At 35.1% G+C, this 25,740-nt stretch overlaps 2 protein-coding genes across 14 annotated transcripts in view; one reads left to right on the top strand and one right to left on the bottom strand.

Moving 5' to 3' along the window:
- sema6ba (sema domain, transmembrane domain (TM), and cytoplasmic domain, (semaphorin) 6Ba) overlaps window positions 1-25,740 on the bottom strand; it is a 282,900-nt gene that overhangs the window by 70,243 nt on the left and 186,917 nt on the right. For all 13 annotated transcript variants that reach the window (XR_012388324.1, XR_012388326.1, XM_073919106.1 and 10 more), the window contains 3 exon segments: window positions 7,145-7,243; window positions 4,163-4,253; window positions 1,083-1,202 (listed from right to left, as the gene is read on the bottom strand). Coding sequence is in view for 11 of the 13 variants with exons in the window: in XM_073919106.1 (XP_073775207.1) it covers window positions 1,083-1,202; window positions 4,163-4,253; window positions 7,145-7,243 (310 nt within the window). In the remaining 2 variants the exon portion in view is untranslated.
- Window positions 1-25,740, top strand: part of cactin — a 475,834-nt gene that overhangs the window by 355,422 nt on the left and 94,672 nt on the right. The window lies entirely within an intron of this gene.

Below are 25,740 nucleotides of genomic sequence, written 5' to 3'. Positions count from 1 at the left end.
AGGATGCAATGTTAAAACTATACAGTCATTTTACTTAAGATTAGGTTGCAAAGATTTATTTTTCAATTAAAGTCATTCATTCATTCATTTGTGTATCTTCAAATGCATAATAAGGAATAATGTCGTTTATGTCACTTTTTCCTGTTTAGAATAGAACTGAGCCTTTAATTGTCATTTATAAGGGATTTATAAAGCATAACTAGTCCTCACTTTAGATTAGGTCACAAAACTGCATGAAGTTGAGGTAATAAAGCATTTATTTAAATACAAATTAACTATTAGTATATGCCTGAATATTAAGAATTATAAATGTTAATTTGAATAGTTTATTAATCGTTAACTAACTCATTCTGAATGATCTTAAAAAACCAACTAACTATGCTTTAATAACTGGTTTGTAAAAAATTAAATACTAAATTAAGTAATGAAAAATAAATCAATAACTAAATATGAAAGTATAATTATTAAGCACATTATAAATGTGTTTGTAGGTCAAGAATTCAGCATTTATATCAGCACTTATAAACTGCTTACAAACGCTTATTAATGGACACCAGCCCTCCAGGACCGAGATTGGTGACCCCTGATGTAGAGTTAATGCTTAGCAGAGAACGAATTCACTATTTGCTAATGCTTAATAAATGGTTCATAGTGTGTACCTATTATAAAGTTTTACCGCAATTTCTTTTCTCTTTGACACTCTTAGGTATTTTTCAAGACACTAGAATTCAGCGCAAAGTTAAATTTAAAGCCCTAACTGGGTTAATTAGGCAAGGTAGGGTACTTAGGCAAGTCATTGTATAAAGATGGTTCGTTCCATAGACAATCAAAAACAAATATTGCTTAAAGGGGCTAATAATATTGACCTTAAAAGGCTTTAAAAATAAAAAAAACTGCTTTTATTCTAGCTGAAATACAACAAATAAGACTTTCTCCAGAAGAAAAAATATTATAGGAAATACTGTGAAAACTGCCCTGCTCTGTTAAAAATAGTTCAGAAAATATTTGAAAAAGAAAATAAAAATTCACAGCAGGGCAAATAATGTTGACTTTAATTGTACATGTATGTGTAAAATTATTACCTCGGAACCACTTGGAGTCATGTTTGATGGTGCGCAGGGCAGGACTCTCTCCCAGACTGCGGTAGATCACAGCATCAATAGCCAAGAAGTCCGTCACTGTACCCGTGAACAAGCTGCCCTCTGGGGTCACAGGTCAGAGGTCAGAGGTCAATAATATTGACATTGTGCCATGATGATATATGTGCAAAGGATTTAAGTAAAAAGTGCTTGATCTTAAGCAAATTTAAGGCAAATTAAAATCTGATCTTTGAACGTCTCTGGATCACAGCTGTTGATTGAGGATGAGAGAGCTCCAGGATTTCATCTAAAATATTTACATTTGTGTTTTGATGATGAATGGAGGTTTATGAATGGAGAGTTGTTAATAGTAGATGGTTTTGGTGACACTTTACAATAAAGTTTCATTAGTTAATGTATTTGCCAACATGAACTAATGATAAACAACACTTGTACAGAATGAATTAATCATAGTTCAGAATTTACTGATGCATTATTAAAATTCAAATCCATGCACTGAGTCACGTAGACAATTTTATTATCATGATTAACATTAACAAAGTTGAATAAATACTCTAATTAATGTATTCTTTATTGTTTGTTCATGTAAGCAAATACATTATAATACAACCTTAATGTAAATGTAATGTTCAATTTGGGGTGAACTGACCCTTTAATTCCTTAATTTGCCAGTGGTAAAACCTGAAGGTTGTGTTAAAGATATTTATTACTAGTGTAGTTAGGCAAGTTATTCAGTTTTTCACTTGTCCTTTCAATTTTTGGTCAGACTAAAAAAAAAATGTCAAAGAAATGTTGGAAAACACATGTTTTCATTGGTTTGATGCATGTAACGCTGTAATAAAAAAAAAAAAAAAAAATATATATATATATATATATATATATATATATATATATATATATATATATATATATATTAAACATTTCAGTATCCCTCTGGTAGTCTTTGGTCATTTTAGACCAGAAAAACTGAAGAGGGTCTGGATGCCGACCTAGTTGCAGTGCAATCTGTGCTGCATGCAATGCTTTTTAATAAGCTCACCTAACCCCACCCCTAACCCTACCCCTCACTGAGTGCATAGTGTCTGACATTGCAACACTGAGATATGCAGTCTCAGCTTGCATCATCAAGGCTGCATCCACATACTATCAGAAAAATGTTTTGAATACCTAGAATTCCTAGAGCTGTGGGTTTAAAACTCATCGACTTTGTTGGCATTTGATATGTCAAAATAAAAAAAAAGAAATTGATGCCATGACTCAAGCATGTTAAATGGTTGTAAAAAAATAGTCACACTTGTGTTCTTTGAGTGAAAAAATGTTTTTGTTTTTTTTAACCAGATGAGACTAACCTGCCTTTTGGTTTTGTTTTTGAATGGCACATACTCTATTCTACCTGGAAATACTACAATATATAAAAAAATAACGAAAACAAAAAAATTCCACAAAAAAAAAGGATGGTAATCGCTGCATAAATATGAATTATTACCACAAAACCTTATAAAAATGAAAAATAAAATAGAAAAACATATTAGTAGTCAAAAATAAATTTGATAGATTTTACTGAACAAAAATCAATGGGTACTTTACAAGTGTTCATTTCTTTATGACCATTATTTAGTAAGTGTGATTATTTAGCTTAATTGAAAAAAGTTAACAATCAGTAAAAAAAAAAAAATGAATAAACAAATTACAAGCAGCAACCCAAATAAACAAAACAATGATTTTTGCTGATTAATGATAAAGAGATAAATCACCCGAAACTGAAATATATGTCGTCATTTACTCATCCAAAACTTGTTCCAAACCTTTTTAAGTTTCTTTCAACCCAGGCTCATTATTGATAAGTACCCCTATATACATTTATGGTGATCAAAATGCTAAATACATCCAAGGAGCTATGCTTTTTTAAAAAAAATTTTTTTACAGTTTTTGTTTTTAACGAATCCAAGGAGATGCTTTGTAGGCTTTTTGAGATCTCAAACTTCTGTTGCGAGAGCCATTCGCGCTTGCTCTTCTCGCATAAATACACCAGAGGCCACTGTCGACTGACTACAATCTGACTGACTGACTGACTGACTGACCGACCGACCGACCGACCGACCGAAAAAGCACCGATTGACCTGATCACCACCTACCCAAACCCAACCAATAGTGTTTTCAAAACAACCCAGTCTCATTTTGAAAACATAGTCCCATGTTTCTGGAGACTGTGAAATACATCCCGGGAGGTGCGTAATTCTGCAGTTTTTTGTTCTCGCATGTTCTTTCTGGAAAAGTTCACCGGACTCAAACCCCTTCATTGCGTCAACTCCACTCTCTGCATTTCAAGTGTGCGAACATACATGGCAAGCTACAGGGCAAACTGGGTAACATTGGAAAAGCTGTCTACATGGAGGTACATAAGCGGTCAACTGGTAAGCGCAAAAAGAAACAGAAGCTGTCAGCACCTCTGCAGCATTTGTTTTAAAGATGAAATGCAGCCATTTGTACCTCTGGCTACATAATTCACGCTCTCCAGAAATGTATACGGGGGTACGTTTTTACAATGAGCCTGTGTTAGTTTCTTTCTTCTGTTGCACACAAAAAAAGATGTTTTTAAAAATGTTTTAAAAAACAAACATTGACTTCCATATTATTGTTTTGTTGCTAATATGGATGCCAATGGAGCTTTTTCCAACATTCTACAGAATATCTTCCTTTAATTTCAACAGAAGAAGGATAAACTTTTTATAAAAGTTTAGAACCACAACTTCTTTAATGACAGCAACAAATTTAGGCTGTTGTTACTTTAAGAGATGTCCACCTCAACGAGTTTACTTTCATTTTATACTGAACAGACTGTGTTTTACAGTCCTGTTATATGACAGATATTTAGCCTATCCACTGAAGTGCAAGTAAATGTAATATTTGAAATGCTCAGCATGGAAATATCAATACTTTTGACAACGTTACAGCATCCACTGGGTGTACGGCTCTTATCATCTCAGACTGAATGGGATAAACATATAAATGCATTATGTGAATAATAGAGTCATTACATGGCCTGAAAGATGTGCTTTTACCTGCGAACAGAGCGACGTTTGCGTGTTTGGGATCATAAGGACATCGGGCCATTCCACTGATGGGCTCGCCAACCAATTCCAAAGTGTCTCTCTGAAACACACACAGATACACGGATATGACACTATCACAGAAGATGATAGCTGTTAGAAAGCACACATTTCTTCGAAGACATTCACAAGTGCTGCTATCATTTCTGCACCATTGCAACAACAGCAGAGAGGGCATGTGAGAGAGAATGTGTATGTGTGAGAGACATGGTCAACACAAATGTAACACAAACTCATGCAAACACAGAGTTTGCTCGGTTTTATGTGAAACCTAAGCTCTGTCGAACACATACGCATGTTAAAATATACTGTAAAAAGGAAATATTTAAAAAACGTGAAACTTTTTACTTTATTTGGTTTATTTAGGTACTTTGATCTGTACAACCAGTTACTTTTATATGTGCACACACACACACACACGCACGCAGGCACGCACACACCCACACCTCCCTGTCACTCTCTGTTTCATCCCTTCTTCGTTTTCTCTCTTCTATTTATATGTAATTTGTGAACTCTTGCATAATAAAAAAACAAATAAATTATATATAAATTATAAATAAATAAACAGATTAATAAACAAACAAACAAACAAACAAACAAATAAATAAATAAATAAATAAATAAATAAATAAATAAATAAATAAATAAATAACAATGAATAAAAATTCACCTATAGCGCATGTCGTTGGACTGTGGGGGAAACTGGAGCACCCAGAGGAAACCCACGCCAACACAGGGAGAACATACAAACTCCACACAGAAATACCAACTGACACAGACGGGGCTTGAACCAGTGACCTTCTTGCTGTAAGGCGATTGTGCTACCCACTGTGCCACCGTGCTGACCCATTAAAAAAAAAAAATCATAAAATAAATAGACAATAAATAAATAAATAAAATATTTAAAAAATGTAAATATTAAATAAATAAATAAATAACAAAATAAATATATAATAAACAAATAGATAAATAAATATATAATATATAAATAAATAAAAAATATTCAATAAATAAATACTAAATAAATAAATAATAAAATAAATAATAAAATAAATAGATAATACATATATAAACAAATACTCAATAAAAAAATACTCAATATATAAAAAATAAAATAAATAAATAAATGATGTGAAATAAATAAGAAAATTTCAACAAAACTTAAATATTTTTTGTGACACGTGACCTAAATCAGAAAATGTTGTATTTAATACAGCTTGAAAATGGAAATGTCGCAAATTGAAATAAATATGGTGAATATGCTGCTAAAAAAAAACAAAAGAATCTCATATTACTTGCTGTAATTGTAAAGATTAAACATGTAAACAAGTACGGCCTGAAACTCCCACAATGAAAGTAATTTATAGTAAATTATATAGTGTTTTTGTAACCATACTATAGCATAATATATAGTATAGTATGTAGTAAACAAAGAGCTGTAAATACAGTGTTAACAATGTCCTGTAAAATCTACAGTATCTTCCAGGCCACAGTTCGCCAGTAGCTAACTTACTGTCAATCAATTACAGCAAAAAATACTGTATACATTTACAACACCATTTATCTTGCTGTATGTTTAAAGAACTGTATAACTATCTTTTCCGTAAAATATACAGCAATTTTCACAAGGCAACTTTAAAATACAGTAACATACTGCATAACTGTCCAACAGTAAAATGCAGTTCATATTACACAGGCCTGTAGCCAGCCTAGCGAAAGGAGTGGTTCTCTCTTTTTTTTTAATTAGTTTGTTTTTGCAGTTAAACGCCTCATTTTCTATTTAATTATGAGATTTAAATACAGCATTTTAGTGACATTTTTAAGCATTCTTTTAAGCTGGATTAGCTTGTCAGATGGTCATTATAACGACACTTTTTGATTTAACAAAAAAAAAAAAGATTTAGAGTAAAGAAACATGAAAAAAAAAATCAAATACAAATTATTACGTCATATTTCATTAGGAAAAAAATAAGAATCTGTTTTAAAGTAAAAACTGTAGTATTTTGAAGTTTGTAAACCAGTACATTTAACTTTTCTCCAAATTGGGTCCTTTGAATATTAAGAAAACATAATAATAATAATAATAATAATAATAATAATAATAATAAATAATAGTACTAATAATAACAATAATAATAATAATAATAATAATAATTAATAATAATAATAATAATAATAATAATAATAATAATTAATAATAATAATAATAATAATAATAATAATAATAATAATAATAATAATAATAATAATAATAATAATAATTAATAGTACTAATAATAATAATAATAATAATGTTGAGCTTCACGATTTTTCTAGCTTCACTTTTAAAAAAGTATATTTGAAAAGTCATGGATAACAATAGGCAAATTAGCATTCAGGTTAAATTTAACATGGGCCTCTTTTGGTGCTTCACACCTCTTTATTCACTTTTTTGTTTTAAGAATAAGCTCAACGGTTTAGAATAATAGTTACTTGTAAAAATGTTTTCTCTATTTAACAACAATACAGTAGGTCGATAGCAAAATTTGACTTTACTTACATCAGATTCTTATGTTTTCTTGTAAAGCTGGATGTTGGACTAATGAATAATAATAGTTTGCACTGGACAAAACTGTCATTGTCCATTGACAGAGCGACAAAGATTCCACTTGGTCTTAAAGCCTTTTTTGATGGATTATTTTCACAATTTATGATGGCAGAGCATTTAAAATAGAACAAATGAGCTCATGTATGGGACAAATTTTGCACCTTTGTCAGTGAGGGTGGGTCTTACAAACACCCCTTGGCTACGGGTCTATTACAGTTAAATATTGCGCGATTTAAAAAAATCTTTAACAGTGTATATAAATTTTAAACACTATAGTATTTACTTTTTTCACATGGGTACATGTTAACGAAGATGTTGACGTACGCTTGCATTGGAGTAGCACTCACCGTGTAATTGGCGCACAATGGGTTGAAAGCGTTTGTCCCGCACACAAACAGCCCTCCATCATGGCTCAGCAACACCTTAATATAATTACGGCACTCCTCCTGAAGCAAACAAATAAAACAAAAACAATATTACTACATTATATATTTATTTTTACAATCGCTCTAAACGTCTTGAAAAAAAAAACAATTATGCATTTCTGAGTTTACCTCATGCAGGTGAGTGGGTTTAACAAACCACCTGTAGAAACACTTTTCTCTCCATATGCACTGGACACTTTACTTAAACATCATGTTGCATTAACTCAATTAAAGAAAACAATGCTGACAAGTGATTGGACCACAAAACTTGTTTTCTTCAAACTTACATACACTCAAAAAAAATCAACTAGGCATGTATTAGATTTACAAAATAAAAATTTGTCAGATTGAAAAGAACAAATCAAGTTTACGTATGTTAAATGATTAATTCTTGTTATTTGAAACTGAATCAAGAAATAATCAATTGAATTTGATCAAACATGTTGATTCAATGAGACTGAGACGCTTCAAATCGACAACTCTCACTCTGGAGAGTCACTTCGCGCATATCAGTAGGTGGCGGTAGTGCGTTTGGATGTCACCATACGAAAACAACAAGAAGAAGTATCAACGCGTGTTTTTCGCCACATTTTGGGAATTGGTTTTCCCAAGAGCTTGAATGTTATGCATGTTATGTTGTTGGCTATATGTTTCCTATACATTTTATACTTTTACATTTTGAATAGGAGTACCAAAGTGAAGAAAGCGGTTTAAACTCAATTGGTAAAAAAAAAAAATGATGTTAACGTCCTACAGGTATTGCTTGGGGATCAGTTTTCTTAAGAGCCAAGGTTATTTTGTTGGCTAAATGTTTCTTATACATTTTATATTACATATTACAATTTTGGATATTATATAACATTTTGTATCAGAATATTAAAGAAGAAATTTGTTTAATTGTGATTGGTGCCTGCTAAAGGCTATAATAAAAGAAATATATATATATATATATATATATATATATATATATATATATATATATATATATATATATATATATATATATATATATATATATAACATGTTTTCTGTCCTTTTTGTGTTGAATTACTTAATTTTAAATCTTGCTTTATAGTATTGTCATTTAAAAAATGTAATTTAAACAACAGGGCGAGGCAGTGGCGCAGTGGGTAGCACGTTCGCCTCACAGCAAGAAGGTCGCTCGGTCGAACCTCGGCTCAGTTGGCGTTTCTGTGTGGAGTTTGCATGTTCTCCCTGCCTTCGCGTGGGTTTCCTCCGGGTGCTCCGGTTTCCCCCACAGTCCAAAAACATGTGGTACAGGTGAATTGGGTTGGCTAAATTGTCCGTAGTGTATGAGTGTGTGTGTGTGAATGTTTCCCAGATGGGTTGCGGCTGGAAGGGCATCCGCTGCAAAAAAAAACTTGCTGGATAAGTTGGCGGTTCATTCCGCCGTGGCGACCCCGGATTAATAAAGGGACTAAGCCGACAAGAAAATGAATGAATGAATTTAAACAACAATATTGAACAAGAAATTTACTAGCTGATTTAACAAGATATAATTTTGTTAAAGTAAAGCTTTAGTGTTACATTGAGTAAATTAGAATCATTTTAATTAGAATAACACAATACAAACATTTTGAGTCAATTAGTTGCAAAGAAGTTAAACTGACATATTGAAACCATGTTTTATCTACAAATGTGCTTTGTGTTCATACAACATGTTCAAAGCAGTTCAGGTTTACTTGATTGGATTAGATGCATAAAGGATGCCACAATTAAATCATGTTCATTCAACTATTTTTTTTTTTTTTGAGTGTACTTTTGCACAATATCTTGCACTATAGCATAGATATATACATTAGATGTCGCCTACCCTGTAGTTGTCTATTAGAAGGAATGCGTCAATAGAGCCGCCGTTTTAGTACAGGGTAGCGCTCCTTTGAAATAAATGTGGGACCAAGCTGCAGTGGAGGTCTGTGGCCATCGAGAGCCAGAGAATTACACATACAGTATGCACATATATCTATGATCTCGAGTTTCCCGGTGGTCAGTATGCATTTTTTTTTTTTATTATGAAACGTATAATTTTACATCACTTTTCTACATAAATGGATAAGTGATCGCACTGGCATTCCTGACAAAAGCTTGTGTTTGTGTGTATAGAAATGTACTATCCACCCTCCCTGTTAAATTTGTTCTATCCATGTCCTGAAACACAGCCCCTCTCCTGCTTTCACTTCTCATACTGGCGGAGGGAGCAAAGTTTCTGGCACCGCAGCATCTCATATTTCTTTTGCATTGTTAGCTGATTTTATTCAACAAAACTAGCATAAGCCCAGTGTTTAGTGTGGGTTGGTGCTGCTACTTTGCCTTATGGTGATAAGAGACTATACTATCATCAATGACATGACCTGTTTAACACAAAATTTCATAACATAAAACGTAATAAACTAAATCTTACCTATGTAATGTTCTGCCTTTGTGCTTTGTTTTCTTTGTTTGCTCGTTACTACAACTGTAGACAGCGCTTAGTCCAGTATCTTCATGTAATAACACTGTCTTGACTAGTGCCGTTGAATGACATTTGTCCTAGGAGCACTGTACAAATATGGCGGCACTGTTGACGCATACTCAGGGTCCCTATGCGATATGTAGTGTATATATCTATGGCACTATAGTGTGTGTGGATGTTTCCCAGAGATGGGTTGCAGCTGGAAGGGCATCCGCTGCGCAAAACGTAAAGATAAGTTGGCGGCTCATTCCGCTGTGGCGACCCCAGATTAATAAAGGGACTAAGCCGAAAAGAACATGAATGAATGAATAAATGCTTACAAAAATATGGTTGGAAAAAAAAAAGTCACAATTTTTAAATTTTATGGCAGAAAAAAAATATATTTTACATTATTGAACCAAACAAATAAAACAAAAATGAACAAATAATTTATGGTTTAAAGAGCCCATATTATGGGTTTTTGAAAATTCCCCTCCATGTAGTGTGTAACACAGCTCTAAGTGAAGTGAAGTATCCAGCTAAGGCTTAAATCTGTAAGAATACAGTGTTTAAAACGGTTTATTCATCTATAAAAGAGTCGACTCATAGTGCTTCAAACGAGTCGCCTTGATACCGATTCATTAGGTGTTTCGCCATGACGTACGAACGAAACCAAGTTATTCACGTGCACGCGCAAACCCGGGAGATTTCAAACCTGAGGCCCCGCCCTCTGACGCAGAAACCCAGACACCCAGACACACACACACACACACACACACACACACGCACACAAACATGCCGGTCGATTGAAGTCACACTGCAGATGGATATTATATTGAGTCTCTACCCAAAGATGAAACATCAGCATTATAACCAAGCAGTTGGAAACTTCTGGAAGCTACATGCTACAAAGAATACTTCATCTGAGTTTGTTAAAGGAAGGATCAGTAAAGAGTAACTTACTGCTGGACGTCAGGATGGGTTTCTTCCATTTCTCAAGTGTAAGTACGTGCGGTTAAAGTTGTTGCCTCGTTGACTCTAGCTTGCAAATGTATTTAGTTGTGATTTGTTACTTGTAACCGAGTGTACTGTATCAGGTTAACTGACTATATTCTCTTATCGCATGCAAAGTCACGTTAAAAACGCGACGCGTGCTGCTTTGTTTATGGAGCTCCGTGGTAGAGTTCTGCTCCCGCGCTTTATTCGGAAATTTATTCCCGCGCCGCAGAAATCTGCGGGAATAAATTTCCGAATAAATCGCAGGAGCGGTCGGTAACGGGTTTAATTTGGGACCGGTAGCGGGCTGTCTAGCAATATCACGGATATTGCTATGCGAATGAGAAAGAGAGAGTCTGCTTGGTGCTTGTGTGTGTGTGTGTGTTAGTGCGCACGCGCGCGTATGAGAGAGAGAGAGAGAGAGAGAGCGAGCTTTGTGTGCTTGGTGCTGTGTGTGTGTTTATACAGACAGCTTGGCTGTCTGGACTGTATAGCTGGGTGATTTTTGGTTGTGTTCTCCCCCGCTCTAGCGGGATCGGGCGCGGCGGGCAGAAAACGGAGCGGGTTCTCAGGCTAAAACCTGGCGGGTGCGGGCGGAAGCGGGAGCGTTGTCGTCCGGAGGTGTGTTTGTGTGTTTTTGTGTGTGTGTGTGGCAGCTAAAATCCACGCCTACACTATCGAGCGTGTATGAACTGTGATTACTTTTTATATTGCTGATTGGCTATTGGCCATTTCACTCTCTGACTGAAGGCAGTCGACCAATCGCGACAGACTGTCATCGGTCCAATCAGCGCAGATTAGCTTCGCGCTAAGGAGGGGTTTGGGAACAAATGAATCACTGGACGATTCATACAGGAGTCGCTGGGATAATTAGGTAAAAATAAATGCAGATTATAAGACCATGAAAGTGTTTTTTGACCTTGCATGCATATTAGACCGTTGTTGGAGACCCTTACAACCAAGATATGACCCTATTTCATGTATAATATGGGCTCTTTAAATCTGAATCAAATGATCTTTTAGTTGCTGTTACAGTTACACTGTCGTACTTTGTTTTAGTTGTTAATGTGATTAATGTTAAAATTATAATTAATTAATATTATAAATACATATAATTATTATAATTAATCAAACATCGCACAGCATATTGAAATCCTCAAATTTTACACAATATACATTATAATTTGAATGGCATCTACGCTTATGTTGGTCTGTTCTTCCTTATCCCGAGCTCTCTATAATCCTGGACCAGGCCATACCCAGAGCAGATGCTGTGGTGGACATGGAGGAATGAAGAGCATGAGACAGATTCCTGAAAGTGACAGATGAGCCTCAGCATTGATCTTGTGGGCCAGCCTGAACACCCACCGGTAACCTACACTACACACACCTGCAGCTTCTCCATGATGGAGAAATGGTCGTGCCCAACTGAGCCTGGTTTCTCTAGAGTTTTGTTCCCTTCACGTTTGTCAATTGGTAAAGTTTTGTTCCTCGACACTGTCACCACTGGCTTGCTTGGTTTTGGGAGCTGCGAATCGATAAATTTGCTCTTTCAGCAGTCAAAATCAAACCAGACTGAACTGAATTAAACTAAATTTCATCTCTGAAAACTGCACTGAGACAGTTTCAGTTTACTAGAACTTCCATGTTAAGCTGATTTGGCACAATCTACATTGTAAAAGCGCTATAGAAAATAAAGATGAATTGTATGGATTAAAATTTAAATTTAAATCTGGGAATAAACTAAAATGGTTAGGATAAAAACTGAAGAGAAAATTGATAAATATGTTATCACTCAAAATCTAGGCTATCCCCATTACTTATTGTGTGGAAACCACTGAGATGCTATCAATGTATTTGTTTCGCCGGGCGGATCTTAGAATTACAATGACTTTGGCGGCATTTGACTTTCATGTCATTTAACAAAGTCATTTGAATCCTAATTAAAATGTGAGTGAAGGAGAAAGACACAAAGAAAAAAAGTGTGTCTGTGTCTTTATGTGTGTGTAACAGGTCAGACATGAAAGCGAAGGGCAAGATGGACAAAAGGACAAGGCTGTAAATATTTACACAGCTTAACAACTCATTTTCCCCCTGACATCATTATTTTGAGAGCTGTGTTTGTTTTTGAAGTCAGACACCAGATAAGTAGGCCCCAGCTCGCAGCTCCGCCACAGAACCCACACTGTGAGCCTCCTTCCAAAACACCCATTTTCTCTTCACTTTTACATTGTATTTGGACTAGTTTTTGCACAACGCTTCTGCATGTCTCTGTGTGGTTTAGAAACCGGAAGTAGTTTCCTCTAAATCCGTCACAACATGTGTCCAGCCATAAAAGCAGTTCTGAAAGCTACTGGATAACCAGCTGCGAACACTCATGCACCAGGAATGCCTTTGTTCCCTGACATACATCAATGAAGCGTTTTGAAGTGGCTTTGTGTGTTTTGCTAAAAACCTCTGCATGTGGGCCCCCTCACAGAGCTCCGCCGTAGAGCCTATTCAGCGCTCTGCCCATTGAGTTTGACTGGGCCTCCTGGTGGAGCTGAAACTTAGCGGGGGGTTGACACTGAGGTCAGGCCCTTTGAGGTGATTAGCAGGACTGCCGAGGGTCTATGTGTTGTTACAGATGCATGTCCACATTCACTGTGTGTGTGTGTGTGTTTGCACAAGAGATGTAGATCTAAGTGTCGTTACAAATGCATTCAAGCTGTTCACAGCACAAATCATACAATCCCTATAGAGATAGATCAACTTACAGCATGTGTGTGTGTGTGTGTGTGTGTGTGTGTCTCTGTGTGTGTGTGTGTTTGAACAAGAGAACAGACAGGGATCTGTTCATTTTTGATAAGCTGTGGTGTGTGTGATTTATGTGGTTTACAAGGACACAAAATTGTGTACTGACATGGGCACGACTTACACTGTAAAAAAAGCTGGGTCCCACACAACACCTTCATGTTGTCCCAACACAACCCGATTAAGTTAACTTAATTGTTTTCACAAATTAAAGTAGATTAAACATTAAACAACTAAGTTAAGCCTAAACTAACCTCAAGAATTGTATTGATTCAGTTTATTTTAAATAAGTTGCTTGACCAAGCTGCAAATACAATTTTTTCAGTGCTCTAGGGCTGCACGATAATGGAAAAAACCTGCATTTAGTTTTGCTGCAGTACTGTATATATTGCCATATGAATATGATTTAATCAGGTGAATTGAATTGCTCTATTGGAAAATATCATCAGCTGTGATAATAAAGTAGGTAACTATCCAGTGCATCTGCATAAAATATAATAAATTAAAAATATATAAATATGACAGAGAGATATCAGGTTTGACATGCTGTGAGAGAACCCTCCACTGTGGGAGGAGACTGGAGTACCCGGGGAAAACCCAAGCGAACATGGGGAAAACATGCAAACCGACTGGCTTAACCATTGGCTCTCCTGCTGCGAGGTAGCAGCGCCAGCCACTCAGCCGCCGGGTCGCCCGTTCAAAGCATTGAGGAGTAGGAAGGGAAGAATGGGGGGGGGGGGGGGGGGGGGTTCCAAAACGAAGATATGCAATAAAGTTTAGGCAGGATATTTATGGTAGTTTTGGAATTATCCAATAGGCTAGCTCATGATTAGCGATAAGGATCAGCTGTAGTCGATCATATCCAATGCTCCTTTAGAAATTAGTTTGTGAAACTTCACGTATTCAAGTACAGAAATTAAACAAATGTAAAATAAAACTGAAAATAACATTTTTTAAATAATGGGGTCTATGTTAACGATCTTAACACGAAGTCTGAAGCGCATGGCGCTAAAGCATTAAGGGAGTGTCCACATCCACATTTGCTATTTTAAGGACAGAAAAATACACTTTAAGCCACGATGCATGGTCTAACAGGGTTGTGCTTATTCTCTTAATGAATTATGGATGTGTTTTGAGCATAACGTGTATTAAACCAATCAGAGTCTCATCTGCCATTCCCTTTAAGAGTCAGTTGCATCTCACCATGGCCTACTTTGTAAATGTAAAAACTGAGCGATTCACTTACGAGAAAACAGTTAAACAGACCATCTGCAGCGCAAGGAGAAAGAATAAGCCTCCTCCATTCTCTTTACTTTACTTTTACTCTTTGCTTTACTTTTACTCTTTACTTTACTCCTTTACTTTTATGGATAAGGAAACGGTGGAAACTCACTCTACTGAAGACGTCCTTTAGCCGCCCTGTTCTTATGCCCTATATGGTGATGCATACGTCTCCAAAACCCGACAGGAGGACAAATCTAAAATTGCTTTTATTCAAACAAATATAAACATGAATATAATAAATAATACTGCTAATACTAATAATAACATACAAATGCAAATTGTCATGAATAAACTGAAAAAACCCCAAAGGTGAAGAAGGCATGGAGGCAGTAACACTTTTTTAACACTTATAGTATAACACTTTTTTGTAACACTTTAACCCTTTTTATTTTATTCATAGGTAAAGATATTTGTGTTTTTCTGTACATCCTTTCTATATTAAGCAATGTGTACACATTTGGACTCTCATAGGTGCATATGGTGGCACGGTGGCGCAGTGGATAGCACGTTCGCCTCACAGCAAAAGGGTCACTATTTGGAGCCTCGGCTGGGTCAGTTGGCGCTTCTGTGTGGAGTTTGCATGTTCCCCTCGGCCTATAGATCGGCTTTGAAGCGCGCGTTTGTATCATCAATAATTAAGAGTGCTGGTGAAACGAATAGAAAAAACCCAACAGGGAGAGGTAATTTGATAAATAAAACAACAATGTTATTGTGTTAGAGCTTAAATAAACTTTATAACGCATAAACAACATTATGCATGCATATTAATACAGCTTTTCTGTGTCAGTTAAATCAGTTACTGTCGAAATTCACATTTTTTAACCTAACTGGTTGAGTTATTAAATAAATAACCAAATAAGGGTTAAAATAACCCAACGAAGCACCAAATGTTTAACCCAACTGGTTGAGTTATTAAATAAATAACCAAATAAGGGTTAAAATAACCCAACGAAGCATCAAATATTTACCCCAACTGGTTGAGTTATTAAATAAATAACCAAATAAGGGTTAAAATAACCCAACGAAGCACCAAATATTTACCCCAACTGGTTGAGTTATTAAATAAATAACCAAATAAGGGTTAAAATAACCCAACAAAGCATCAAATATTTACCCCAACTGGTTGAGTTATTAAATAAATAACCAAATAAGGGTTAAAATAACCCAACGAAGCACCAAATATTTACCCCAACTGGTTGAGTTATTAAATAAATAACCAAATAAGGGTTAAAATAACCCAACGAAGCATCAAATATTTAACCCAACTGGTTGAGTTATTAAATAAATAACCAAATAAGGGTTAAAAAAACCCAACGAAGCACCAAATATTTAACCCAACTGGTTGAGTTATTAATAAATAACCCAAGAAAGGGTAAAAATAACCCAACAAAGCACAACAAATTTAATTATGTTGTTTTCAACTCAATCTATATTTTTTTCAGTGGACATTACACCTATGGAGTGTCCTTGTAAACCATATTTACAAGTACTGTATGAGTGTGTATGTGTGTGTGTGTTTCAGCCTATAAACTGACACAGCCTTTCACCTCTTGAGTGTTTCCACCTGGATGCTTTGAAAGATGTATTGAGGCGCAATAACATTCCGGCAGCAACAATACACGCTGCTTTTGCTCTCTGTGTTTTTCCAGACGGTTATCAGGATACAATGCAAATATCAGCGGTGAAATTAGGCAACGATTTGCTCATAATTGCCCACCAATTACAAGACAATACGGCAGATCTTCACCCCAAAACTGAACCCAGACGGGAAAAGGAGTGTTTAGAAGAATGTCAAACTGCATTCGCAATTCATTTAACTTCTGTATTGTGACAGTTTCAAGAGCAATATTAAGCTGGGTCTGACACAGGGCGAATGTCTTGGTTTTTATTTCCTTAATTGGATTGTAGTGTTAGGTAAATATATTAATGATGCATGCTAAATCAGCTATTGGTATTTTACATAAGTTGGCTGTTGCTCTTTCTTAGATTTTGAGATTGAACACACCTCTCATGTTAATATGTTAACGTGTTAAAAGCTTCAGAGTGTAGTTTTTGTGCAGCGTTTGAGTTGGGGATCTGATACATCAAATTGAGATCCCTGCTGAAGAGAGGTGTATTTTTAGGGGTGCAAATTGGAAGCTTCACCATGATATGCTGAGAATTTCGACATACTTCTTGAGTATTTCAGCTTGTACTAGCAACCTATCCTAATGACATACAGATAAAGGAATATATAAGCTGTCCTGTAGCATTTTTACTTTTTTTATGTCGATGTTTAAAAGATCAAGAGAATTTACACAGTATTTACTATTCTTTTTTTTATTACTGATGATACTGTCTTATTTCTTTGAAATCAGCTGGAATAAAAGCAGTTGTAACATTAAAAATTAAACAAGTTTTAATGTCAATATTATTAGCCCCTGCTTGATTTTTCTTTTTCAGATTGGCTACAGAACAAACCAATGTTGTACAATGACTGGCTTAATTGACCTAATTAACCTAGTAATGCCTTTAAATTGCACTATATGCTCTAATACTAGTGTCTTGCAAAATAACAAGTAAAATATGATGCACTTTCATCATAGCAAGGACAAGAGAAATTAGTTATTAAAATGACTATATTTAAAAATGTGTAGAAAAAAATCTCTCCACAAAACATTCATTCATTTATTCGGCTTAGTCCCTTATTTATCATTGGTCACCACAGTGGAATGAACCGCCAACTATTCCAACATATGCTTTACGCAGGGGATGCCCTTCCGGCCGCAACACAGTACTGGGACACACTCATTCACACACACTCAAAATCAATGTTAGCCATTTAGCAATGAAAACAGAGTAACCAGGGAGACAGATTGCCCCGATTATCACACGAATCTGAGTCTATTGTGAATTTCACAGGTAAATTAAGCAAGTTTGATACACGAATGAAGCAAGCATTGTTATTCATTTATTAATCCAGGGTTGCCACAGAGGAATGAACAACTTATTCATCACGTTTTTACGCAGCGAATGCCCTTCCAGGCGCAACCCATCTCTGGGAAACATCTATGCCTCTACGCATGTCTTTGGACTGTGGGGGAAATTGGAGCACCCAGAGGAAAAACATGAACGCAGGAAGAACATGCAAACTCCACACAGAAACACTAACTGACCAATGCTTGAACCAGCGACCTTCTTGCTGTGAGGCGACAGCACTACCTACTGCACCACTGCATCGCCAATATTTAAATAGTCAATTTTATAAATGGTTATTTAATTCATGTTTTAAAATGCTGATTAATCAAACAATAAAAAACATACATTTATAGATCATTGAAAATGTATTTAAATGCACAATTTAAATAGCTTTTTAAAAAGTCATTTGCCACTTGCTTTTCTTTTTCTTTTGCCACATACTTTTCTCGAGTTGAATATAAATCGAGTTAAAAATGTCATTGGACAGTCCACACGCGGGAGCAACCAATCAACTTACGCCTCAAGTCGAGCTAAACCCTCTCTCGCTTATAAACAAAACGCGCACTGTCAATGGACAGAGACAAAACCATAGCTCATTTTAGTGGAACATGAATTAAAGAGCCGCTATTATGCATTTAAAAAGGTCATATTTTGGTTTTGGGGCTCTCCAACAACATGCTGATATGCATGCAGGGTCAAAAAACACTTTCATTGTCTTATAATATGCATTAATTTTCACCTAATTATACCAAAGACTCCCATTTGATTTGTCAGTGATTAATTTGTTCCCAAGCCCATCCTTTGCGTGAAGCTAATCTGCACTTATTGGTCCGATGACCCAGTCTGTTGCAATTAGTCGACAGCGTTCAGCGTGAGACAGAGAAAAACGCTCACCACAGCTTGTCATCATTGTTGAAGTAGTCAGATTGTGTGTGTGAGCCCAGTGCAGGAGTGCAGTAAAGCAATGCAGTTTAACACCAGCATACTGCTCTATTCTTAACAACAACACACATTCAGTATTAATCCACACGGTGGCAAAAGCTGAACTAATTTGAAACGTGACCGCTGCACGTGTGTAGGAACAGCTGATGGTGGCCATAGTAAAGATACTGACAAAGGATTGCGAGCAAATGCATTTAAATTTGTAAACAAAGCGGCACATGTTGCACTTACAACGTGGTTTTAGACGCAATATGAGTATATAAAGAGTTAACCAGATACAGTACAAGCCACGTGGAGCGATTACAAGTAACAAAACACAATTAAATACATAATTTGCAAGCTAGAGAAAACGAAGAGGCAACCATTTTAATCACACTTAAGTCACTTACACTTGTGAAATGGAGGAGGGAACTGATCCATGAACTGTATACTGTAAAGTTCCTGTCAATATCTGAAAGTCCCATACATCAAGTCTTTTCTGGTCCTGTTTTAACAAATGGCTGATGAATCCCCATTGTAAGCTGGTGGAAAGCTGAAGCACTCGTCAGAAAAATAACAAGAACACAGCACAAGGCTGGGGCTATAATGCTGAGGTATTTTCTTAAAAATAAACCTCAACCACTGACTCTTCACAGCCTCATCTTTGGGTAAGAAAAATAAGACTAACTTTCCCTCACACTTCAGAGAACAGTGTCTTCGCGACATGATTCAACCCGGGTTTGCGCGCACAACAAATAGGTGGGGCTTGAGTTCCATATCCATGTCACGCAGACATGGCTAAAGACCCGTTACCTCTGCGATTAATTTGAATCACTCTGAGTATAGATGAATCAATAGTTTTAAACACTGTGCATTTTCAGACTTAACCTTTAGCTGGATGTTTTCATTCACTTAGAGCTGTGTTACACACTGCATGGAATGTCATGGTTGAAAACCCACAATAAGGGCTCTTTAAATAAACATTTATGAAAATTGTCTATTTATTTAAATATTTAAAAGTTATATTTAAATGCATTATTTTATTAATTTATTAAATGAAAAAACTATTTAAATAAACACAATTTAAATATGTCTATTTATTTGTCCATTAATTGTTCATGTAAATTGAGATTTATTTATTCACATTTTAATGCTTCAATTATTAAATTGGGGGTGAAGCAGTGGCACAGGTAGTGCTGTCAGTTGGCATTTCTGTTTGGAGTTTGCATGTTATCCCTGCATTCGCATGGCTTTCCTCCGGCCGCTCTGGTTTCCCCCACAGTCCAAAGACAAGCAGTACAGGTGAATTGAGTAGGCTAAATTGTCCATAGTGTATGAGTTTGAATGAGTGTGTGTGTGGATGTTTCCCAGAGATGTTTCTAACAGGCACTCCTGCTCCTTCAAAGTATGCCTCCTCAATTGTAAGTCACTTTGGACAAAAGCATCTGCAAAATGACTAAACGTAAAATGTAAATTCTCCTTTTTTGGCAAACTATCCATTTAAAACCATCACCAATTTCTTTTCTGTTCAGATTCACTATAAACCTCCAGCTGAACATGAGTGAAACGGCCCAGCTGTAAACTCTCAGCAGGTTTAGGGAGATCTTACGTTGCGCTTCATAAACTGTAAAATTCAATTCATCAGAGATGCACGTTTGCGAGTGGGTCGATCAGTGCACCCGTCAGACGTGTAAAAAAATAAATAAAAAAACAGAAAAAAAATCAGGTTTGGCTCTGGGGAAGAGCACATGTGGCTCGGGTCTCTGCGAAACACCATCAAGAAAGTGTCAAGATTTATCCTTCAGATTAGAGCGTGTGACACAGCAGTATAACGTTCTCATACCCCGGCAAGCTCCTTTCTACTATGATCAAAGTCTGTCTTCTGCTCTCCCACTCCCCGAGTCTCTGTCTTTCTTCACTCTCCTCCTCTCCTGTTCTCTATCTGTGGGTCTACTTTCACTGCCGTTCTTTCCCCCTTCGACTGCATTACTCTTCTTTCTGCATCGAAAGCACTCACTATCTGCTTAACTGCGCTTTCAGGCCTTAAAGTCACTGTGAAATCGAAATCGATCATTTGAATGTTTTATGGAATATTGTAGAGTTTCTTATAAATGATTTATACTATGGGTGTGCTGTTGAATGCTTAAATCTGATTGGCTGTTGAACATTCTAAGGTGTGCAGTTATTTTTCAGGGTAACACAGAGATGAAGTAGTTTTAAAAAGCAGCTGGTTTTCCCCAATTATTATGTATCTTGTCTCTTAAGAGCGTGCAAGGTTACGAATGCTCATGACTCCACCTGCTTTTCTCAGAAATGCACATAGCATGATTGTGACATAGCATAGCATGATTGAAGCTATAATATATAATAATAATATAAGTCTCTGTCCATTTACAAAGTATTGAAATATAACCTTATGTAGGAGTTTAATCATGAACATTAACTTAAAAAATCATCATCTCTTGCAGATCAACAATCAAGACAAGTCTATATAAAGCACCGACCTGTAGACTGAGGCATAAATTTATTGAGAAAAAAAAAATTAAGGCTAAAGAACATAAGGTTATCCATAAGAAATGTCCAATACACGGATAGTTCAATTTATTATCATATACATACAGTATACTGCCATGATGACAGTAAATAATATTTACTATATATTTTTCAAGACTATATAGCTAGTTTAGTATTTAAAGTAATTCACGCAAAAGACACGATGTACACATGCATAGTCAAATTCACGTGCATAAAACTCCCAAAAACTATTTACGTGCACAAAATAAAATACACGGTCATAAAATAGGTTTCACAAATGCAAAATACCATTTGCAAATGTATAAGAGTGTACAAAAAGTTTTGTATGTTTAAAACTTGCAAGTTCATCCTGAATGAGAATGAGCAAATCCTCTTTCACGTACAACTCTCCCTGGATATGCGTGTGTGTGTGTTTTTGACACTGTCCTGGCAAAAGCAGGCAACTCGTACCTTTCAGCCAATCAGATGAGAGCTGTATTCGATGTCACCTACTTTACGCTCCTTTTGCATGGCGAACGGAAAAAAGAGATATGCAGGCTTCAAGCTAGAACTATTTTGATTCCCTGACTTTCGCTGATTAAAGCCTTAATTTATATTATATATCTAATGAATTAAAAAGCTTTTTAAAAAGCAGGTTGGGGTAATTAGGCAAGTTATTGTATAATGATGATTTGTTCTGTAGCCTATCAAAAAAATAGAGCTTAAAGGGGCTAAAATTTTAAAAAATAATAAAACAAATAAGACTTTCTCTAGAAGAAAAAAAATATTATCAGACATACTGTGAAAATTTCCTTCATTAAACATCATTTGGGAAATATTTAAAATAGAAAAAAAACAAAAACAAAGAGGGGCTAATAATTACGACTTCAACTATGTGTTTATATATATCTATTAGTGCCCCTGTTTATTTTTTTTTACCAATTTCTGTTTAATGGAGGGAAGATTGTTTCAGCACCTTTCTAAGCATAACAGTTTTAATAACTCAATTCTAATTACTTATTTATTTTATATTTGCCATGATGACAGTAAATAATATTTTACTAGATATTTTTCAAGACACTTCTATACAGCTTAAAGTAACTCTTAAAGGCTTAACTAGGTTAACAAGGTGAACTAGGCAGGTTAGGGGAATTAGGCAAGTTATTGTATAACGAAGGTTTGTTCTGTAGATTATCGGAAAAAAAATTAGCTTAAAGGGGCTAATAATTTTGTCCCAAAAATGTTTTTAAAAAAATTAATAACTGCTTTTATTCTAGCCAAATAAAACATATAAGACTTTCTCCAGAAGAAAAAATATTATCAGACATACTGTGAAAAATTCCTTGCTCTGTTAAAAATCATTTGGGAAATATTTGAAAAAATTTAATTAAATCAAAAGGGAGCTAATAATTCTGACTTCTACTTTATATATATATATATATATATATATATATATATATATATATATATATATATATATATATATATATATATATATATACAAAATAGTTATATAATATATAAATCTAGAAGTTTATTCCCATTTTTTTCAGCCTTTAAAGCATATTTCATTTTATTTTAATTATGTCATACTGTTTATTATCATTTATTTTAGATGCTTATTATTTATTTGTGTTAATTTGCTTTCTGAATAAAAATGTGTTGAAATATAATACAGCAACATGGTGGCTCAGTGGTTAGCACTGTCACCTTACAGCAAGAACCTGGTTCGAGTCCCATCTCGGCCAGTTGGCATTTCTTTGTGAAGTTTTTATGTTCTAACATATGCTGGAATAGTATGAAACTGGATAGCTTTTTCCATCAGTTTTTAAGCACATTCCTGTAATGTAAATGTTAAGATGCAAAACACACAAGAGAAATATCCCAAATGACATCATATCAAATGAAACAAGTGCAGTTTAAAGTGTGCAAGAGATCAAGTTTCAATGCTCGCCAAAACCCAAAGCGTTCACATACAGCACTTCCAGCAGCTTTATGGCTCTCAGCAATTGACTTATTTGTGCCTATTTTATTTCTCTGAATAAAAACAAAAACAAAACACATTTTAGGCCAAACATCTGCAACAAAGCCTCGGAATGCTTTGTGCTATAAAACAGCAATATCTAAGCAATGAAATTTTCTCCAGGACTGAGCAAGCAGATATTCAGTCAATCCTTTATGAAGAGATCCCGCTGCTCATTTTCATTCAGAACGACCCAACAAATAGAGTTCTTCTCCTGCGGTGCCCTTCAAGCGAATAAAAATGACAATTGTAACTCGTTCAGATCCTCCAGAGACTGTGTGTGCATCTATTTCACACACACACACACACACACACACACACACACACACACACACACACACACACACACACACACACACACACACACACACACACACACACACACACACACACACACACACACACACACACACACACACACACACACACACACACTTAATACACTCCCTATAGGAGAATCACAGGAGGCAGAGGTGATCTGAGTTGCTGCTGTAGGAATTGGTTTATCTAACACTTCATAGAAGCCAATCATAGCAGCCCAAGTGATGGCCAAATGCAGTCATTCAACTCCTGTGTCTGAAGACACTTCATATGAATTATAAATGATCCATTTATCTGCCTGTGAAAATGCGGTTGTGATTTAATGCACTATATGAGGTCAACACTTTGTTAAAATAGTTTTCATCTGATTTGAACCACTTGTATTTGCAGAACAATTACTTATTACTATCATATTACAAAAGCAGGGTTGCCATGACCTTTAACCTTATAGGTTTAAAATAAAAAATCGAATCTTTTGAAAATAATTTACAACAAACAAACTTGGTAATAATCAACCAAATATACCAGGAAAATATAACCAATATATATTCAAATTGAGACTATAACATTTGATAAAGTTTCCAAGTGTCTTCGAAAGACAGATTTAGAAAATGTGACTTGTAATTGAAACTGAAGGATGCAGGAAAACAGAGTTGAGGATCCACATGCAGTTTACTAAACAGATTAGTCAGACAGGCAATGTTCAAAACAGGGGCAAACAAAAGCATTATTGTAATCCAAGATGGTAGTCAAAAACAGGCAAATGATCAGTAAAGGTGGCAAAGAATCAATAGCGAGAAACCAAGACAAGGATCAAAACACGGAAATACTAGAAAGGATTAATGCTTCGTAATGCTACACGATAGAAAGACTCATCGACGTGTGTGTGTGAGGTGAATATAAAATCTAGATAATCAGTCCATGATTAGTTACCAGCTGTGTGTGTGTAATCAGGGGGAATCAGGAACTGGTGTGTGTGAGGTGCATGATGGTATTTGTAGTCTAGTTTAGTGACAGATGGGTAGTTCTCCCTGCAAGGCTTAGATCGCTGGTGATCGTGACAGTAATATTCCACCAAATATTGCTGCAAACTATAACCATAAACTCAAATTGAGTCTTAAAATAAAAATACAACTTTTGAAAAATAATCCTAAGTGTCTTAAAAAATCGAATTCGCAATTTCCACCAAATATTAGTGTAAAAATATCCACAAATTAAAACAATTGAGGCTCAAATTTTAAATCTAACAATTATTCAAAGTGTCTGATCACCAAATATTAGTGTAGATTATAATCATAAATCCAAATTGAGACTTAAAATAAAAACCTAACTTTTGATATTAATTCCAAGTGTTTTTGACAAACAAATTTAGAAATTGACGGTAATATTGCACAAAATATTACTGCAAACTTCAACCATGAATTCTAATTGAAACTCAAAATATAAATCTAACTTTAAAAAATAATTTCAAGTGTCTTTGAAAAACAAATTAAGGAAATTTCTACCAAATATTAGTCTAAACTATATAAATTCAGTTTGACACTTAAAATGCAAAACTAACTTTTGAAAATAATTTCAAGTGTCTTTGAAAAACAAATTTAGTAAAATTCCACCTAATATTAGTGCAAAATCTACCAATAAATTCAAACTGAGACTTAAAATTAAAATCTAACATTTGAAAATAATTTCAAGTGTCTTTTTAAAAACAAATTTAGTAATATTTCCCTAAATATTAATGTGAAATGTAACAATAAATTCAAATTGAAACTAAAAATCTAAAACTGAAAATAATTCCAAGTGTCTTTGAAAAAACTAATTTGGTAATATTCCATATTCCATATTTTGTAAAATATAACCACAATTTCAAATTGAAACTCGAAATAAAAGTCTAACGTTTGAAAAAGTTTTCAAGTGTCTTTGAAAACTTCTATTGAAAGTCTATAGAAATTGTAACTGAAGGACGCTGGACAACGATGTTGAGGGTCCACATTAAACAGATTATTTAGGCAGACAACGGTCAAAACAGGGGCAAACAAAAGCATTAAGGTAATCCAAGATCGTAATTAAAAACAGTACAGGCGGCAAAGAATCAATAGGGGAAACCAAGGCAAGGATCAAAACACGGAAAGACTGGACAGGATTAATGCTTTGTAATGCAACACAATAACAAGACTCAGCAATGTGTGTGTGAGAGGAGAATACAAAGTGAAGGTAATCAGTCCATGATGAGATACCAGATGTGTGTGTTTGTAATCA

Source organism: Danio rerio, chromosome 2 (genome assembly GCF_049306965.1).
Source record: "Danio rerio strain Tuebingen ecotype United States chromosome 2, GRCz12tu, whole genome shotgun sequence".
Classification (NCBI taxonomy): Eukaryota; Metazoa; Chordata; class Actinopteri; order Cypriniformes; family Danionidae; genus Danio; species Danio rerio.
This window is presented reverse-complemented; position numbering and strand designations above follow the sequence as displayed.